Source organism: Muscardinus avellanarius, assembly GCF_963383645.1.
Source record: "Muscardinus avellanarius genome assembly, chromosome: 2".
Lineage (NCBI taxonomy): Eukaryota > Metazoa > Chordata > Mammalia > Rodentia > Gliridae > Muscardinus > Muscardinus avellanarius.
The window spans coordinates 98,001,490-98,014,957 of NC_137787.1; the positions used below are offsets into that span (position 1 = coordinate 98,001,490).

Below are 13,468 nucleotides of genomic sequence, written 5' to 3' on the forward strand. Positions count from 1 at the left end.
AAAAACCAAAGACAAAAAATTACTAAAAAAAACTAGAGGACAGAAAAAAAACCCTAATATTACCTATAGAAAAGTAAAGATAAAAATTACATTGGCCTTATCTTTAGAAACTATGTAAGAAAGAAATGAGTAGTGTAGGAAAGAAAATAAAACTACCAAACTAAATTCTATATTCAATGAAGTTATACTTCAAACATAAAGGAAAAATATATTCTTGAGCAAAAGTTATGGGAATTTTTCAACACTGAATTTGCTTTGTAAAACATGTTACATGTTATTAATAGAAAGAAAAGTGGTATAGTTCATAAACTTAAACCTACAAAATAAACAATGACCATTGGAGAAAAATACAAAAATAAAATAAAATACTTTATTTTGTATTCTTATTTAGATAACATAACTCATTCAAAATGATAGCAACAATGTCTTCAATATACTTTATGAACAACTGAAATGAGTACTGCAATATTACTATTAAGGATGGCTGGGAGGGGGTGGGAATAGTGCTTTGTAAAACTTAAACTCTGAAGCATGTTTGAAAGCAAATTTTCCTTAGTTGCATACTGAAACATTTAAGGAAACCACCGTAAAACCTTTAAAAAAAATGATATGCTGAGATAAAAAGGAAGAAAAGAATAATATTAAAAAACAAAGGAAGTAAATGGAAACCAATAATATGGTATGTTTTTAATCTAAATATATCAATAATAACTTAAATATCAATATCTAAATATACTAACAAAGATTGGTAGTATGAAACAAACAAAATCAAACTACATATTTTATAGAAACACATCTTGTCACCCGGCGTGGTGGCGCACGCTTGTAATCCCCGCACTTGGGAGGTGGAGACAGGAGGATTGTGCAGGTTCGAAGCCAGCCACGCTGGCTTAAGAGACTCTATCAAAATAAAGTATAAAAATAGGTCTAGGAGTGTAGCCCAGAGGTAGAAGGGTTTCCAGGAACCCCAGTACCACCAAAAAAAAAGAAAGAAACTAACAACTTTGTGTGTGTGTGTGTGTTTATGTGTGATACTAGGGATTGAACCCAGGGGCATTCTACCTTTTATTTATTATTTTGAAACAGGGTCTTACTAGGTTGCTAAGAGTTCAGCTACATTGCTGAGGCTGTCCTTGAAACTACCATCCTATTGTCCCAGTCTCCTAAGTACTGGGATCACCGGTTTGTGCCTCCGTACCCAGCAAGATATATACTCTCAATCTAAAGACACAGACGAATAAAAGTAAAGGGATAAAAGCCAGCCACAATAGTACATGCCTAGAATTCCAGCTACTCTAGAGGCTGAAACAGGAAGATTTTTAAGTTTGAGGTCAGCCTTAAACTGACCTTTAAAATATTTTGAAAGATAACAAGACCTGGTCTCAAAATTTTAAAACATCTAGGGATGTAACTCAGCCATAAAGCATCCCTGGGTCAAATGCCCAATTCAAAATAAATATTTTACTTTATTTATTTGGAAACAGGTCTCACTAGGTTGTTGAGGATGGCCTCCAACCTACAATCTCAGCCTCCCAAGTACTGGAATAACAGTTTTCACTACCATGTCCAGTTTGAAATAAATTTCCAATGGGAAAAAAAAGATAAGGATATACTGTGCTAACGTGAGTAAAATGGAATAGTTATGATAAGTTCAGACAATGATGAATTTATAGTAAAAATGATTGTCAGGGATTAATACTGGCATCACATAATAATAAGAAAGTTTGATCTCCATGAAGACACTTAAATCATTAACCTTTATTTACTAATAACAGTGTCAAATATGAAGGACAACAAAATAGGGGAGACTGAAAGAAAAATATAGCACTAGTATAATTAAAATCTTCAACACCCCTCTATCAACTGTGGACAAATTTATCAGGCAGAAAATCTGTAAGAACATAGTTGAACTGAACAGCATCATCAATCAAGTGGATCTAATTAACATTCATAGAATGCTTCTTCCAACAATAGCAGAATAAATATTTTTCTCAAACTTGTACAGAATATCCATCAAGATAAGCCATAATTCTGGTTATGAAATCTCCTTAACATATCTAATAGAACAGAAATCATCGCACATATACTCTCAGAGAATAAAGAAATTCAACTGGAAATCAGTAAAAGATAACCAGAGAACACTGAAAACATGGAGATTAAGCAATACATCCCTCAAAATCATGGGTCAAAGAAGAAATTTAAGAGAAGTAAAAAAAAATTTTTGATCTAAGTTAAAATAAAAACACAATGTACCAAAAGGTGTGGGATGCAGAGAAAGTAGTGCTTAGAAGAAAATTCATAGCATTAAAGGCATACTCTAGAAATTAAAAAGTATCTAAAATCAATAACCTTAGAAAACTAGAAAAATTAAAGTAATTAAATCCAGAGAAAGTACAAGAAAATAATTAAAATGCTAATGCTATTCAATTTTACATTCTTTATAAAATTCATATTTATTATAGCTATATATTTAATGTATTTATTATATTGCTAATATTTAACTATATTTTATAATGCAAAATAATAAAATAATTATTGACTGATTATTTCAGATAAAATCCAATGAAATTAGAAGCAGGAAATCAAAAGAATAAAATCAATAAAATCAGAAATTGGCTCTTTGGAAGTACTGACAAAACTGATAAACTTCTACCCAGGTTAACAAGGAAAAAAGGCAATCAATATCAGAAATAGAAAAAAGAGTAATCACTAATGATCCCATTTTATTAATAGGATAATGAAGAAATATTATAAACCACTATATCCTGATATCCTAGGTGAAATGGATCAATTCTTTGAAAGTCATGATCTACTAAAATTCACATATGGAAAAATTAGTAATCTGAATTGTGTCTAAATTCATTAAAAATCTGGATCAGTGTTAATAACATTTTAATAACCTTCCAAAACCGAAAGCACCAAGATTTGTGGCATATCAGTGAATATTTACCATATATCCAAAGAAATATTATACAAACCCTTAACACTTTTTCAGAAAAATGAAGCTGAGAAAATACTTACCAACTTCTATGAGGCCAACATTACCTAACTATCACAACCAGAAAAAGACATTACAAGTGTAAACAACTAAAACCAACATCTTTTATAAGCAATGATATAAAAACTCTCAACACAAGATGAGCAAAAAAAAAAAATCCAATAATACTCCATAAAAGGATTATATACCACAATGAAGGAAAGATTTGCTCTGGGTAGATTAGTCTGGTTCTATATTTAAAAAGTGATTATGTCGCCAGACCCCTGGAGAAACCGGACCCAGTAAGACGCTGGGTTCTGGGCGGGGGTCGCGGGCTGGGCACGCCAGATGGGGCCCGGGTCGGCCCCGGCCGAACTGCGCATAGCACACCAGACCCCTGGAGAAACCAGGCCCAGTAAGACGCTGGGTTCTGGGCGGGGGTCGCGGGCTGGGCACGCCAGATGGGGCCCGGGTCGCGGGACTCTGGGCCCCAGGCAGAACTGCGAGTAGCACGCCAGACCCCTGGAGAAACCAGGCCCAGTAAGACGCTGGGTTCTGGGCGGGGGTCGCGGGCTGGGCACGCCAGATGGGGCCCGGGTCGCGGGACTCTGGGCCCCAGGCAGAACTGCGAGTAGCACGCCAGACCCCTGGAGAAACCAGGCCCAGTAAGACGCTGGGTTCTGGGCGGGGGTCGCGGGCGGGGCACGCCAGATGGGGCCCGGGTCGCGGGACTCTGGGCCCCGGCCGAACTGCGCGTAGCACGCCAGACCCCTGGAGAAACCGGACCCAGTAAGACGCTGGGTTCTGGGCGGGGGTCGCGGGCTGGGCACGCCAGATGGGGCCCGGGTCGGCCCCGGCCGAACTGCGCATAGCACACCAGACCCCTGGAGAAACCAGGCCCAGTAAGACGCTGGGTTCTGGGCGGGGGTCGCGGGCTGGGCACGCCAGATGGGGCCCGGGTCGCGGGACTCTGGGCCCCAGGCAGAACTGCGAGTAGCACGCCAGACCCCTGGAGAAACCAGGCCCAGTAAGACGCTGGGTTCTGGGTGGGGGTCGCGGGCTGGGCACGCCAGATGGGGCCCGGGTCGCGGGACTCTGGGCCCCAGGCAGAACTGCGAGTAGCACGCCAGACCCCTGGAGAAACCAGGCCCAGTAAGACGCTGGGTTCTGGGCGGGGGTCGCGGGCGGGGCACGCCAGATGGGGCCCGGGTCCCGGGACCCTGGGCCCCAGGCAGAACTGCGAGTAGCACGCCAGACCCCTGGAGAAACCAGGCCCAGTAAGATGCTGGGTTCTGGGCGGGGGGTCGAGCACAGGGCACGCCAGCTGGGGCCCGGATCGCGGGACTCTGGGTCCCGGCCGAACTGCGAGTAGCACGTCAGACCCCTGGAGAAACCGGGCCCAGAACAGAAAAAGATAAAGAAAAACATCAGAGAGGTGGTAAGAAAGCCGTCATGGATGCCAGGACACTGGAGATGCAGAAAAAACTTATCTAAATGCACTGGAACTTATGGAAAAATTCGCCATGAAAGAGGACTGCTATTTCTCTATATTGTTAAGAATCTCAGACATCACATATAAGGAGAGAATTTAGCGGAGACCAAGGAGAAATGCGGTGTTGAAAGAGTTCTTCGCTATGGTGGTGGAGACTTGTATTCAGGAGAAGCAGAAACCGGATCTTACCAACTTTATTTTTTTGGAGAAATTACACCAAATGTCGAATGCTACCATCACGCATGCTTCGGAACACTGGACAACATTCAGAGTGGAAAAAGAGCCTGAGAAGGATTTGAAACGGTGGAGGCAGTGGCAATGCCAGTGGCCAATATTCGGGGGAGGCAGAGATCTGATACATTACAACTGGAACCTTTGAAATAATAACCACAGAGACAGTGATCGGAACCTGCTGAGGGGTTAGGCGGGCGCCGGGGCCAGTGGCCGACATCAGAGCTTGCTGTGAGGCAAGGCCACTACTGAGGCCTCCGTGGCCGGGATTGGAACCTGCAGAGGGGTTAGACCGATGCTGGGGCCAGCGAGGCCGGCATTGGAGCCTGCCATGATGCAAGGCTTGTGCTAGGGCCTCCGAGGTCGGGTCCGGAACTTGCTGAGGGGTTAGGCCGGTGCTGGGGTCAGCGAGGCCGGCATCGGAGCCTGCCGTGAGGCAAGGCCAGTGTTGGGGCACCCGAGGACGGGACCGGAGCCTGCTGAGGGGTTAGGCCGGTGCTGGGGCCAGCGAGGCTGGCATCAGAGCCTGCCATGAGGCAAGGCCGGTACTTGGGCCTCCGAGGCCAGGATAAGAGCCTGCCGAGGGGTTAGGCTGGTGCTGGGGCTAGCGAGACCGGCATCGGAGCCTGCCATGAGGCAAGGCCGGTACTGGGACCTCCGAGGCCGGGATAAGAGCCTGCCAAGGGGTTAGGCCGGTGCTGGGGCCAGCGAGGCCGGCATCGGAGCCTGCCGAGGGGTTAGGCCGGTGCTGGGGCCAGCGAGGCCGGCATCGGAGTCTGCCATGAGGCAAGGCCGGTACTGGGGCCTCCGAGGCCAGGATAAGAGCCTGCTGAGGGGTTAGGCCGGTGCTGGGGCCAGCGAGGCCGGCATCGGAGCCTGCCTTGATGCAAAGCCAGTGCTGGGGCCTCCAAATCCGGGATCGGAGCCTGCTGAGGGGTTAGGGCGGTGCTGGGGCCAGCGAGGCCGGCATCGGAGCCTGCCTTGAGGCAAGGCCGTACTGGGGCCTCTGAGGCCGGGATCGGAGCCTGCCGAGGGGTTAGACCGCTGCTGGGGCCAGTGAGGCCGGCATCGGAGCCTGCCGTGAGGCAAGGCCGGTACTGGGGCCTCCGAGGCCAGGATAAGAGCCTGCCGAGGGGTTAGGCCGGTGCTGGGGCCAGCGAGGCCGGCATCGGAGCCTGCCTTGATGCAAAGCCAGTGCTGGGGCCTCCAAATCCGGGATCGGAGCCTGCTGAGGGGTTAGGCCGGTGCTGGGGCCAGCGAGGCCGGCATCGGAGCCTGCCTTGAGGCAAGGCCGTACTGGGGCCTCTGAGGCCGGGATCGGAGCCTGCCGAGGGGTTAGGCCGCTGCTGGGGCCAGTGAGGCCGGCATCGGAGCCTGCCTTGAGGCAAGGCCGGTACTGGGGCCTCGAGGCCAGGATAAGAGCCTGCCGAGGGGTTAGGCCGGTGCTGGGGCCAGCGAGGCCGGCATCGGAGCCTACCGTGAAGCAAGGCCGGTACTGGGGCCTCCAAGGCCAGGATAAGAGCTTGCCGAGGGGTTAGGCCGGTGCTGGGGCCAACGAGGCCGGCAGCGGAGCCTGCCGTGAGGCATGACCAGTGCTGGGGCCTTCGAGGCCAGGATCGGAGCCTGCCGTGAGGCAAGGCCGGTACTGGGGCCTCCGAGGCCAGGATAAGAGCCTGCCGAGGGGTTAGGCCGGTGCTGGGGCCAGCGAGGCCGGCATCGGAGCCTGCCTTGAGGCAAGGCTGGTACTGGGGCCTCCGAGGCCGGGATCGTTGCCTGCCGAGGGGTTAGGCCGGTGCTGGGGCCAGCGAGGCCGGCATCGGAGCCTGCCTTGAGGCAAGGCCGGTACTGGGGCCTCGAGGCCAGGATAAGAGCCTGCCGAGGGGTTAGGCCGGTGCTGGGGCCAGCGAGGCTGGCATCGGAGCCTGCCATGAGGCAAGGCCGGTACTGGGGCCTCCAAGGCCAGGATAAGAGCTTGCCGAGGGGTTAGGCCGGTGCTGGGGCCAACGAGGCCGGCAGCGGAGCCTGCCGTGAGGCATGACCAGTGCTGGGGCCTCCGAGGCCAGGATCGGAGCATGCCGAGGGGTTAGGCCGGTGCTGGGGCCAGCGAGGCCGGCATCGGAGCCTGCCGTGAGGCAAGGCTGGTACTGGGGCCTCCGAGGCCAGGATAAGAGCCTGCTGAGGGGTTAGGCCGCTGCTGGGGCCAGTGAGGCCGGCATCGGAGCCTGCCGTGAGGCAAGGCCGGTACTGGGGCCTCCGAGGCCAGGATAAGAGCCTGCCGAGGGGTTAGGCCGGTGCTGGGGCCAGAGAGGCCGGCATCGGAGCCTGCCTTGAGGCATGACCAGTGCTGGGGACTCCGAGGCCGGGATCGGAGCCTGCCGAGGGGTTAGGCCGGTGCTGGGGCCAGCGAGGCCGGCATCGGAGCCTGCCTTGAGGCAAGGCCGGTACTGGGGCCTCAGAGGCCGGGATCGGAGCCTGCCGAGGGGTTAGGCCGCTGCTGGGGCCAGTGAGGCCGGCATCGGAGCCTGCCTTGAGGCAAGGCTGGTACTGGGGCCTCGAGGCCAGGATAAGAGCCTGCCGAGGGGTTAGGCCGGTGCTGGGGCCAGCGAGGCCGGCATCGGAGCCTGCCGTGAGGCAAGGCCGGTACTGGGGCCTCCAAGGCCAGGATAAGAGCTTGCCGAGGGGTTAGGCCGGTGTTGGGGCCAACGAGGCTGGCAGCGGAGCCTGCCGTGAGGCATGACCAGTGCTGGGGCCTCCGAGGCCGGGATCGGAGCATGCCGAGGGGTTAGGCCGGTGCTGGGGCCAGCGAGGCCGGCATCGGAGCCTGCCGTGAGGCAAGGCTGGTACTGGGGCCTCCGAGGCCAGGATAAGAGCCTGCTGAGGGGTTAGGCCGCTGCTGGGGCCAGTGAGGCCGGCATCGGAGCCTGCCGTGAGGTAAGGCCGGTACTGGGGCCTCCGAGGCCAGGATAAGAGCCTGCCGAGGGGTTAGGCCGGTGCTGGGGCCAGAGAGGCCAGCATCGGAGCCTGCCTTGAGGCATGACCAGTGCTGGGGACTCCGAGGCCGGGATCGGAGCCTGCCGAGGGGTTAGGCCGGTGCTGGGGCCAGCGAGGCCGGCATCGGAGCCTGCCTTGAGGCAGGGCCGGTACTGGGGCCTCAGAGGCCGGGATCGGAGCCTGCCGAGGGGTTAGGCCGCTGCTGGGGCCAGTGAGGCCGGCATCGGAGCCTGCCTTGAGGCAAGGCCGGTACTGGGGCCTCATGGCCAGGATAAGAGCCTGCCGAGGGGTTAGGCCGGTGCTGGGGCCAGCGAGGCCGGCATCGGAGCCTGCCGTGAGGCAAGGCCGGTACTGGGGCCTCCAAGGCCAGGATAAGAGCTTGCCGAGGGGTTAGGCCGGTGCTGGGGCCAACGAGGCTGGCAGCGGAGCCTGCCGTGAGGCATGACCAGTGCTGGGGCCTCCGAGGCCGGGATCGGAGCATGCCGAGGGGTTAGGCCGGTGCTGGGGCCAGCGAGGCCGGCATCGGAGCCTGCCGTGAGGCAAGGCTGGTACTGGGGCCTCCGAGGCCGGGATCGGAGCCTGCCGAGGGATTAGGCCGGTGCTGGGGCCAGCTAGGCCGGCATCGGAGCCTGCCTTGAGGCAAGGCCGGTACTATGGCCTCTGAGGCCAGGATAAGAGCCTGCCAAGGGGTTAAGCCGGTGCTGGGGCCAGTGAGGCCGTCATCGGAGCCTGCTGTGAGACATTACCAGTGTTGGGGCCTCCAAGGTCGGGACCAAAGCCAGCTTAGGGGTTTGACCGGTTCAGGGGCCAGCGAGACCAGAACTGGGTCCTCACATGAGGCAAGGCCGCTGCTTGAGCCAGCGAGGTCTGGATCAGTCCACTGAGTAGCCAGGCCACTACTGGGACCATCAAGAGTGGGATTGGTACTTGCATCGCAGCATGCACAGAGAAATATCGCAGAAAATATAAATCAGACGCTTCTCTTAATCAGCAATAACTAGGAGGAAAAGGGCAACAGGAAGAGGTTGAGCTATAGAAAGGGCCCTATAGTGAAGCAACTAATGTGACCAATCAGAGGGTATGTAATGCTGGAGGACGGAGCCTCTTTAAAACGCAGGAGGTACATAAACAAATGTATCAAAGTAAATCACCAAAGAAGTGTGGGATGGAGGGAGGGGGAGGGAATGGGACGGGGGCTGGAGGAGGGCTAATTGGATGATGTGTGCTTGTATATCCTCTCAAGTCTTGTACTCCAATGTGATTGATATATGACTACAATGCACCAATTTAAAAAATAAATTAATTAAAAAAATAAATAAATAAAAGTATTTTGTAACCATATAAAAAAAAAAGTGATTATGTCATTCATCACATCAGTAGGCTAAAAAAAATTATATAATGATATCAATAGGTACCTAAAATTGACCTGAAAAATAGTCCATTTAAAACAGAAAATGGTAACAGCAAACAAACAAATTGAAAGAGAAGTTCTATTAATACTCACTATATATTGTATGGAATATTAAGAAAAAGTTTTTATAGAATCCTGTACACACCATCAAAGAAATAACCTAAATCATTTGCTGAACCTTTAGGGCTTTGTAGAAATGGCTAATAAAAAGCCTCAAATCACTCTACAGTGAACTTGCCAAGAAGATATGTGTGACATCAATAAGAATGCAGCATTCAAAACTATACTTAATACTGAAGTTATATGGAAAAGATTATGCATATTATTTTGTTGGTCCAACGGAGATAGTCCTCTGACAATCTCAAGAAAACATCATGTGATGATAAGGACTACTTCTATAGACAAACATTATGCTGTTTCATGTCTGTTTTCCCTATGCTGGGGATCAAATCCAGGGTCTTGCACACAGTAGACAATAATGGCATCATCATTACTCTTCCAAGCCTTTTTTTTTTTCCAGTACTAGGGGTAGAATCCAGGGGCATTTTACGTCGAGCTATAACCCCAGACCTATAATTTAGTCTTTCTATTTTTTTTTAACAGAGTCTCACTGAGTTGTGCAGGGCCTCACTAAGTTGCTGAGACTGCCTGTGAACTGTGATCCTCCAGTCTCAGCCTCCAGAATTCTGGGATTAAAAGCCTGCGCCACCAAGCCTGGCTCTTCCCAGCCTTTAAATTTTTTTTCTTCTTTTTAGGCAGGTTTTGCTAACTTGCCCAGTCTGGCCTTACACTTGTGATCCTCCTACTCTAGCCTCTTGAGTAATTGGGATTATAGGCATACAATATAATGCCCAACTATTATTTGATAATTAAAATATTACTGAAAGGCATTTTAATTGGTAAGACACATAGTAATATATCAATACACCCATTTAAGACCTTCTCAAAAAATTAAACAAATACTACTTTTAACACACTTTTATAAGCTTCTGTCATGATGGTTTTAGGCTACAATTTAAAAGAATACAGTAACATAATTTTGAAATCTAAAGTGTTGCTTTTTAAGAGTTTGCCTACAGGTTAAGTAATTTCTTTTGGGTCTCAGGATTTGAACCCTGGGACATTCTACCTTTAAGTTACACCCCAGCCCTATTTTTTATTCTTTTGCTTTGAAACAGTGTCTCACTAAGTTTCGAGAGCCTAAGTAGCTGAGGCTGGCTGTGAACCCGCCATCCTCCAGTCTCAGTCTCCCAAGTACTGAGATTGCAAGTCTGTGCCACCACACCCAGCTCAGGTAGGAAATTTTAACCACTGCTGGTGAAAGTTGACCATTTTATCAAAGTAATGCCACAAAAAAGCATTCCTAAATTAACTTGGTATTATTACTAATATAAAAAATCTACTCAGATGTGAAAGAATCTTTATAATGGTGAAAATAAGAGTAAAGAAAAAGAAAACTTTAAAACAAAAGCATTACAAAAAGAGTAAATACTGATGTAATTTAAATTTTGAAAGTGAACTTGAGTTTTATCACTATAAAGAACCACTCAGTTACAGTATTATAGGAACAAATGGTGTATGTTTATATTAGTGGCTGTCTTGATAAAAAGTCAAAACATATTATTTTCCCTTGTATGACAAGCACTAGTAAGCACACAGATGTTTAGATCACTGCCTGCTCTAAATGAATGTCTATGACTATGAAATTTCTACCACTTCTGAAACTGTAAAATTTTTAATGGAATTTCTAAGCCAGGCATGGTGGCACACGCTTGCAATCCCAGCAATTGGGAGGCGGAAACAGGAGGATCGTAGTTTTCAGACAGCCTCAGCCACTTATGGAGGCTTTTTGCAAATCAGTGAGACCCTGTTTGGGAATAAAGAATAAAAAAAATATAAGGCTGGGGGTGTAGCTCAGAGGTAGAATGCCTCTGAGTTCCATTCCCAGTACCACATACACACACACACACACACACGAGAGAGAGAGAGAGAGAGAGAGAGAGAGAGAGAGAGAGAGAGAGAGAGAGTGAGAGAAAAGAAGAAGAAGAAGAAGAAGAAGAAGAAGAAGAAGAAGAAGAAGAGGAGGAGGAGGAGGAGGAGGAGGAGGAGGAGGAGGAGGAGGAGGAGGAGGAGGAGGAGGGGGAGGAGGAGGAGGAGGAGGAGGAAGAGGAGGAGGAGGAGGAGGAAAGAGAGAGAGAGAGAGAGAGAGAGAGAGAGAGAGAGAGGAGAGAGAGAATTTAAAAAACCCAACTATAATTTTTTCTTTGCAAAACATCATAAAGAAGCCTTTAAAAAATTGCATTACGTTGGGTTAATTTTAAAAAGCACCAAAAGCCCTCCTACCTCAATAGAGCGTTTTTTCCATCACTTCTTGTACACCACACCTGCCGGGTTTGATAACCTATTTCTATGTCCCAGGTCTGGGAAGGATGATGTGCTTTGTAACTTTGATGTCGAAAGGTGACTTGCTCATTTGAATCAGAGTTATAATCCAGAACAGATCTTCCGCTGAGGTTAATTTCTCTAAGAGGAGGGAGTCTACATTTACTCCACGGCCCAACCTTAAGGCTGAAAGTATATTCCTCTTCCCCGCGAGGACAGGAGACCGGGGTGTCACAGGCTCTGGACTCGGTCAGGTTAGGACATCGCAAGCCTCCATACAAAGGGGGCGCCAGGGCCGCCCGAGTTCTGTGCTGCAAATTCCTTCCACATCCTTTGCTGCACTTGGACCAGGGTGAGAACTCGGATACAACACAATCTCGGGGGCAAGGGATGAGGCAAGCTTGCTCCGTGGGGGGCCGGGGAGCGAAGTGCTCACATATCTCGTTGGCCACCACGGTCCTGTTGAGCCTCTGCAGACAGCGCACCACGCGGTGCTGCAGCCCGTGCTGAGCGGTCACGCACTCCGCCGTCCGAGGCCTGACATCGTCGTGGGCAAAGGGCACCAGGACGCAGTGGTGCCACTCGGAAACCTCCCACTGGAAGAGGTCGCTGTGCCAGTCACAGACTCGGAAACAGCTTCGCTCCTTTGGGGGCCTGTTGCTCTCTTCACAGTTGGACAAGTGACTCGTCCATCCTTCAACATGAAAACACCACACGGCTCGACTCTGGATTCCGCCCGGCCCACAGTCTCCTGTACACCTTCCCCAGGGACCTACAGGCAGAAAAACAAGGGTGTTGGTACTCAGAGATATTCAGCACCTCTCCAGGAAACAGCACAGAACACACTTCTCAGCACAACCAGTGGGAAATGACAGATTGCAGTGGAACAGTTCTGTGGTTAAGAACATGAATTCTATTGGGAATTTTTTCTCTCATTCGAGGAATCTAGAGAGAAAATAGGAAACCAAAGGAACTTCAGATAAATGAGGAGAAAGACCAGTGGCAGTGGTCGGGGGGTTTTGGAAAGGAGGTAGGGAGGGGAAAAGGCGCTCTGAGGAAGTTCAAATGATGCTATGTCCCTTTATGAAGGTATCACTAGCAGCGCACTAAGGGGAAGGTCTGGGGAGGAAGGCGGAGGGGGAACAGCATGAATGCAGCGGGAAATACACTCAACCAAGTGATGTGTGCATGTATGCTTGTAGCACTTTGAATCTTCCTCTGATGTAAAATTATAATACACGAATAAAAGCCTATATACTGGATCTGTATCACTTTGCTTTTGTTGAAATCCTATTCTATCTCTGATCAGCAATGTAAACTTCCAAGAATTGCTCAAACTTCCCAAGCTCTACTTCCTTACTGATGTTAAGGTAGAGATTAACAAAAACACTGACATGCAAAGTTCTTCTGAGGATCAATGATATTATACAGTGTCAAGTAGACAATACACATTAAATAACTGATTGGTACCATTGTGATCATTATGTTTCAAAGCCTATGTATCTAACTCAATATTAATACTTTTTTGTTAGATCGTGTTTCATCTAAAAGCAAAGCCCTAAAGCCAAGATTTTAATAAAGTAGAATTTCATGTTTCTAATTCTTCAGCTGATACCTTAAGAAGCTCAGAAGAAAAATATATTTGAAAATAATTTGCTGAAGTATACTAAATATATTTTCACTTTCTAATTGTCCTCAGATTTAGCTGGTGCTTACAGAGTGAATTTCATGAAGAAAAAAAACAAAATCTGATTCAAGGATAAAAGTAAAAGCCACGGCAGCTCTGAATTGCCTAAGAAAACTCTGTCCCAAAAATCTCTGAAATGTGCCAATTATTTTCTCTTTTAGTTTTTGAGGTGGAGTCTCGTCATGCTGCCCAGTCTGACCCTAAACTACCAGCTCAAAAGATCCTCCTATCAGCCAGGCGTGGTAGCGCACACTTGTAGTCCCTACGCTTGGGAGGCGGAGACAGGAGGATTGTGCA

General features: G+C 49.0%; 1 protein-coding gene across 1 annotated transcript in view; it reads right to left on the bottom strand.

Annotated features, from left to right (window-relative positions):
• Positions 1–13,468, bottom strand: part of THSD7B (thrombospondin type 1 domain containing 7B) — a gene marked incomplete at both ends in the record, with an annotated part of 783,939 nt that overhangs the window by 594,891 nt on the left and 175,580 nt on the right. The window contains one exon of the mRNA XM_080689965.1: positions 11,446–12,256. Within this exon, the coding sequence (XP_080546091.1) occupies positions 11,446–12,256 (811 nt within the window). The remainder of the gene's footprint in view (positions 1–11,445; positions 12,257–13,468) is intronic.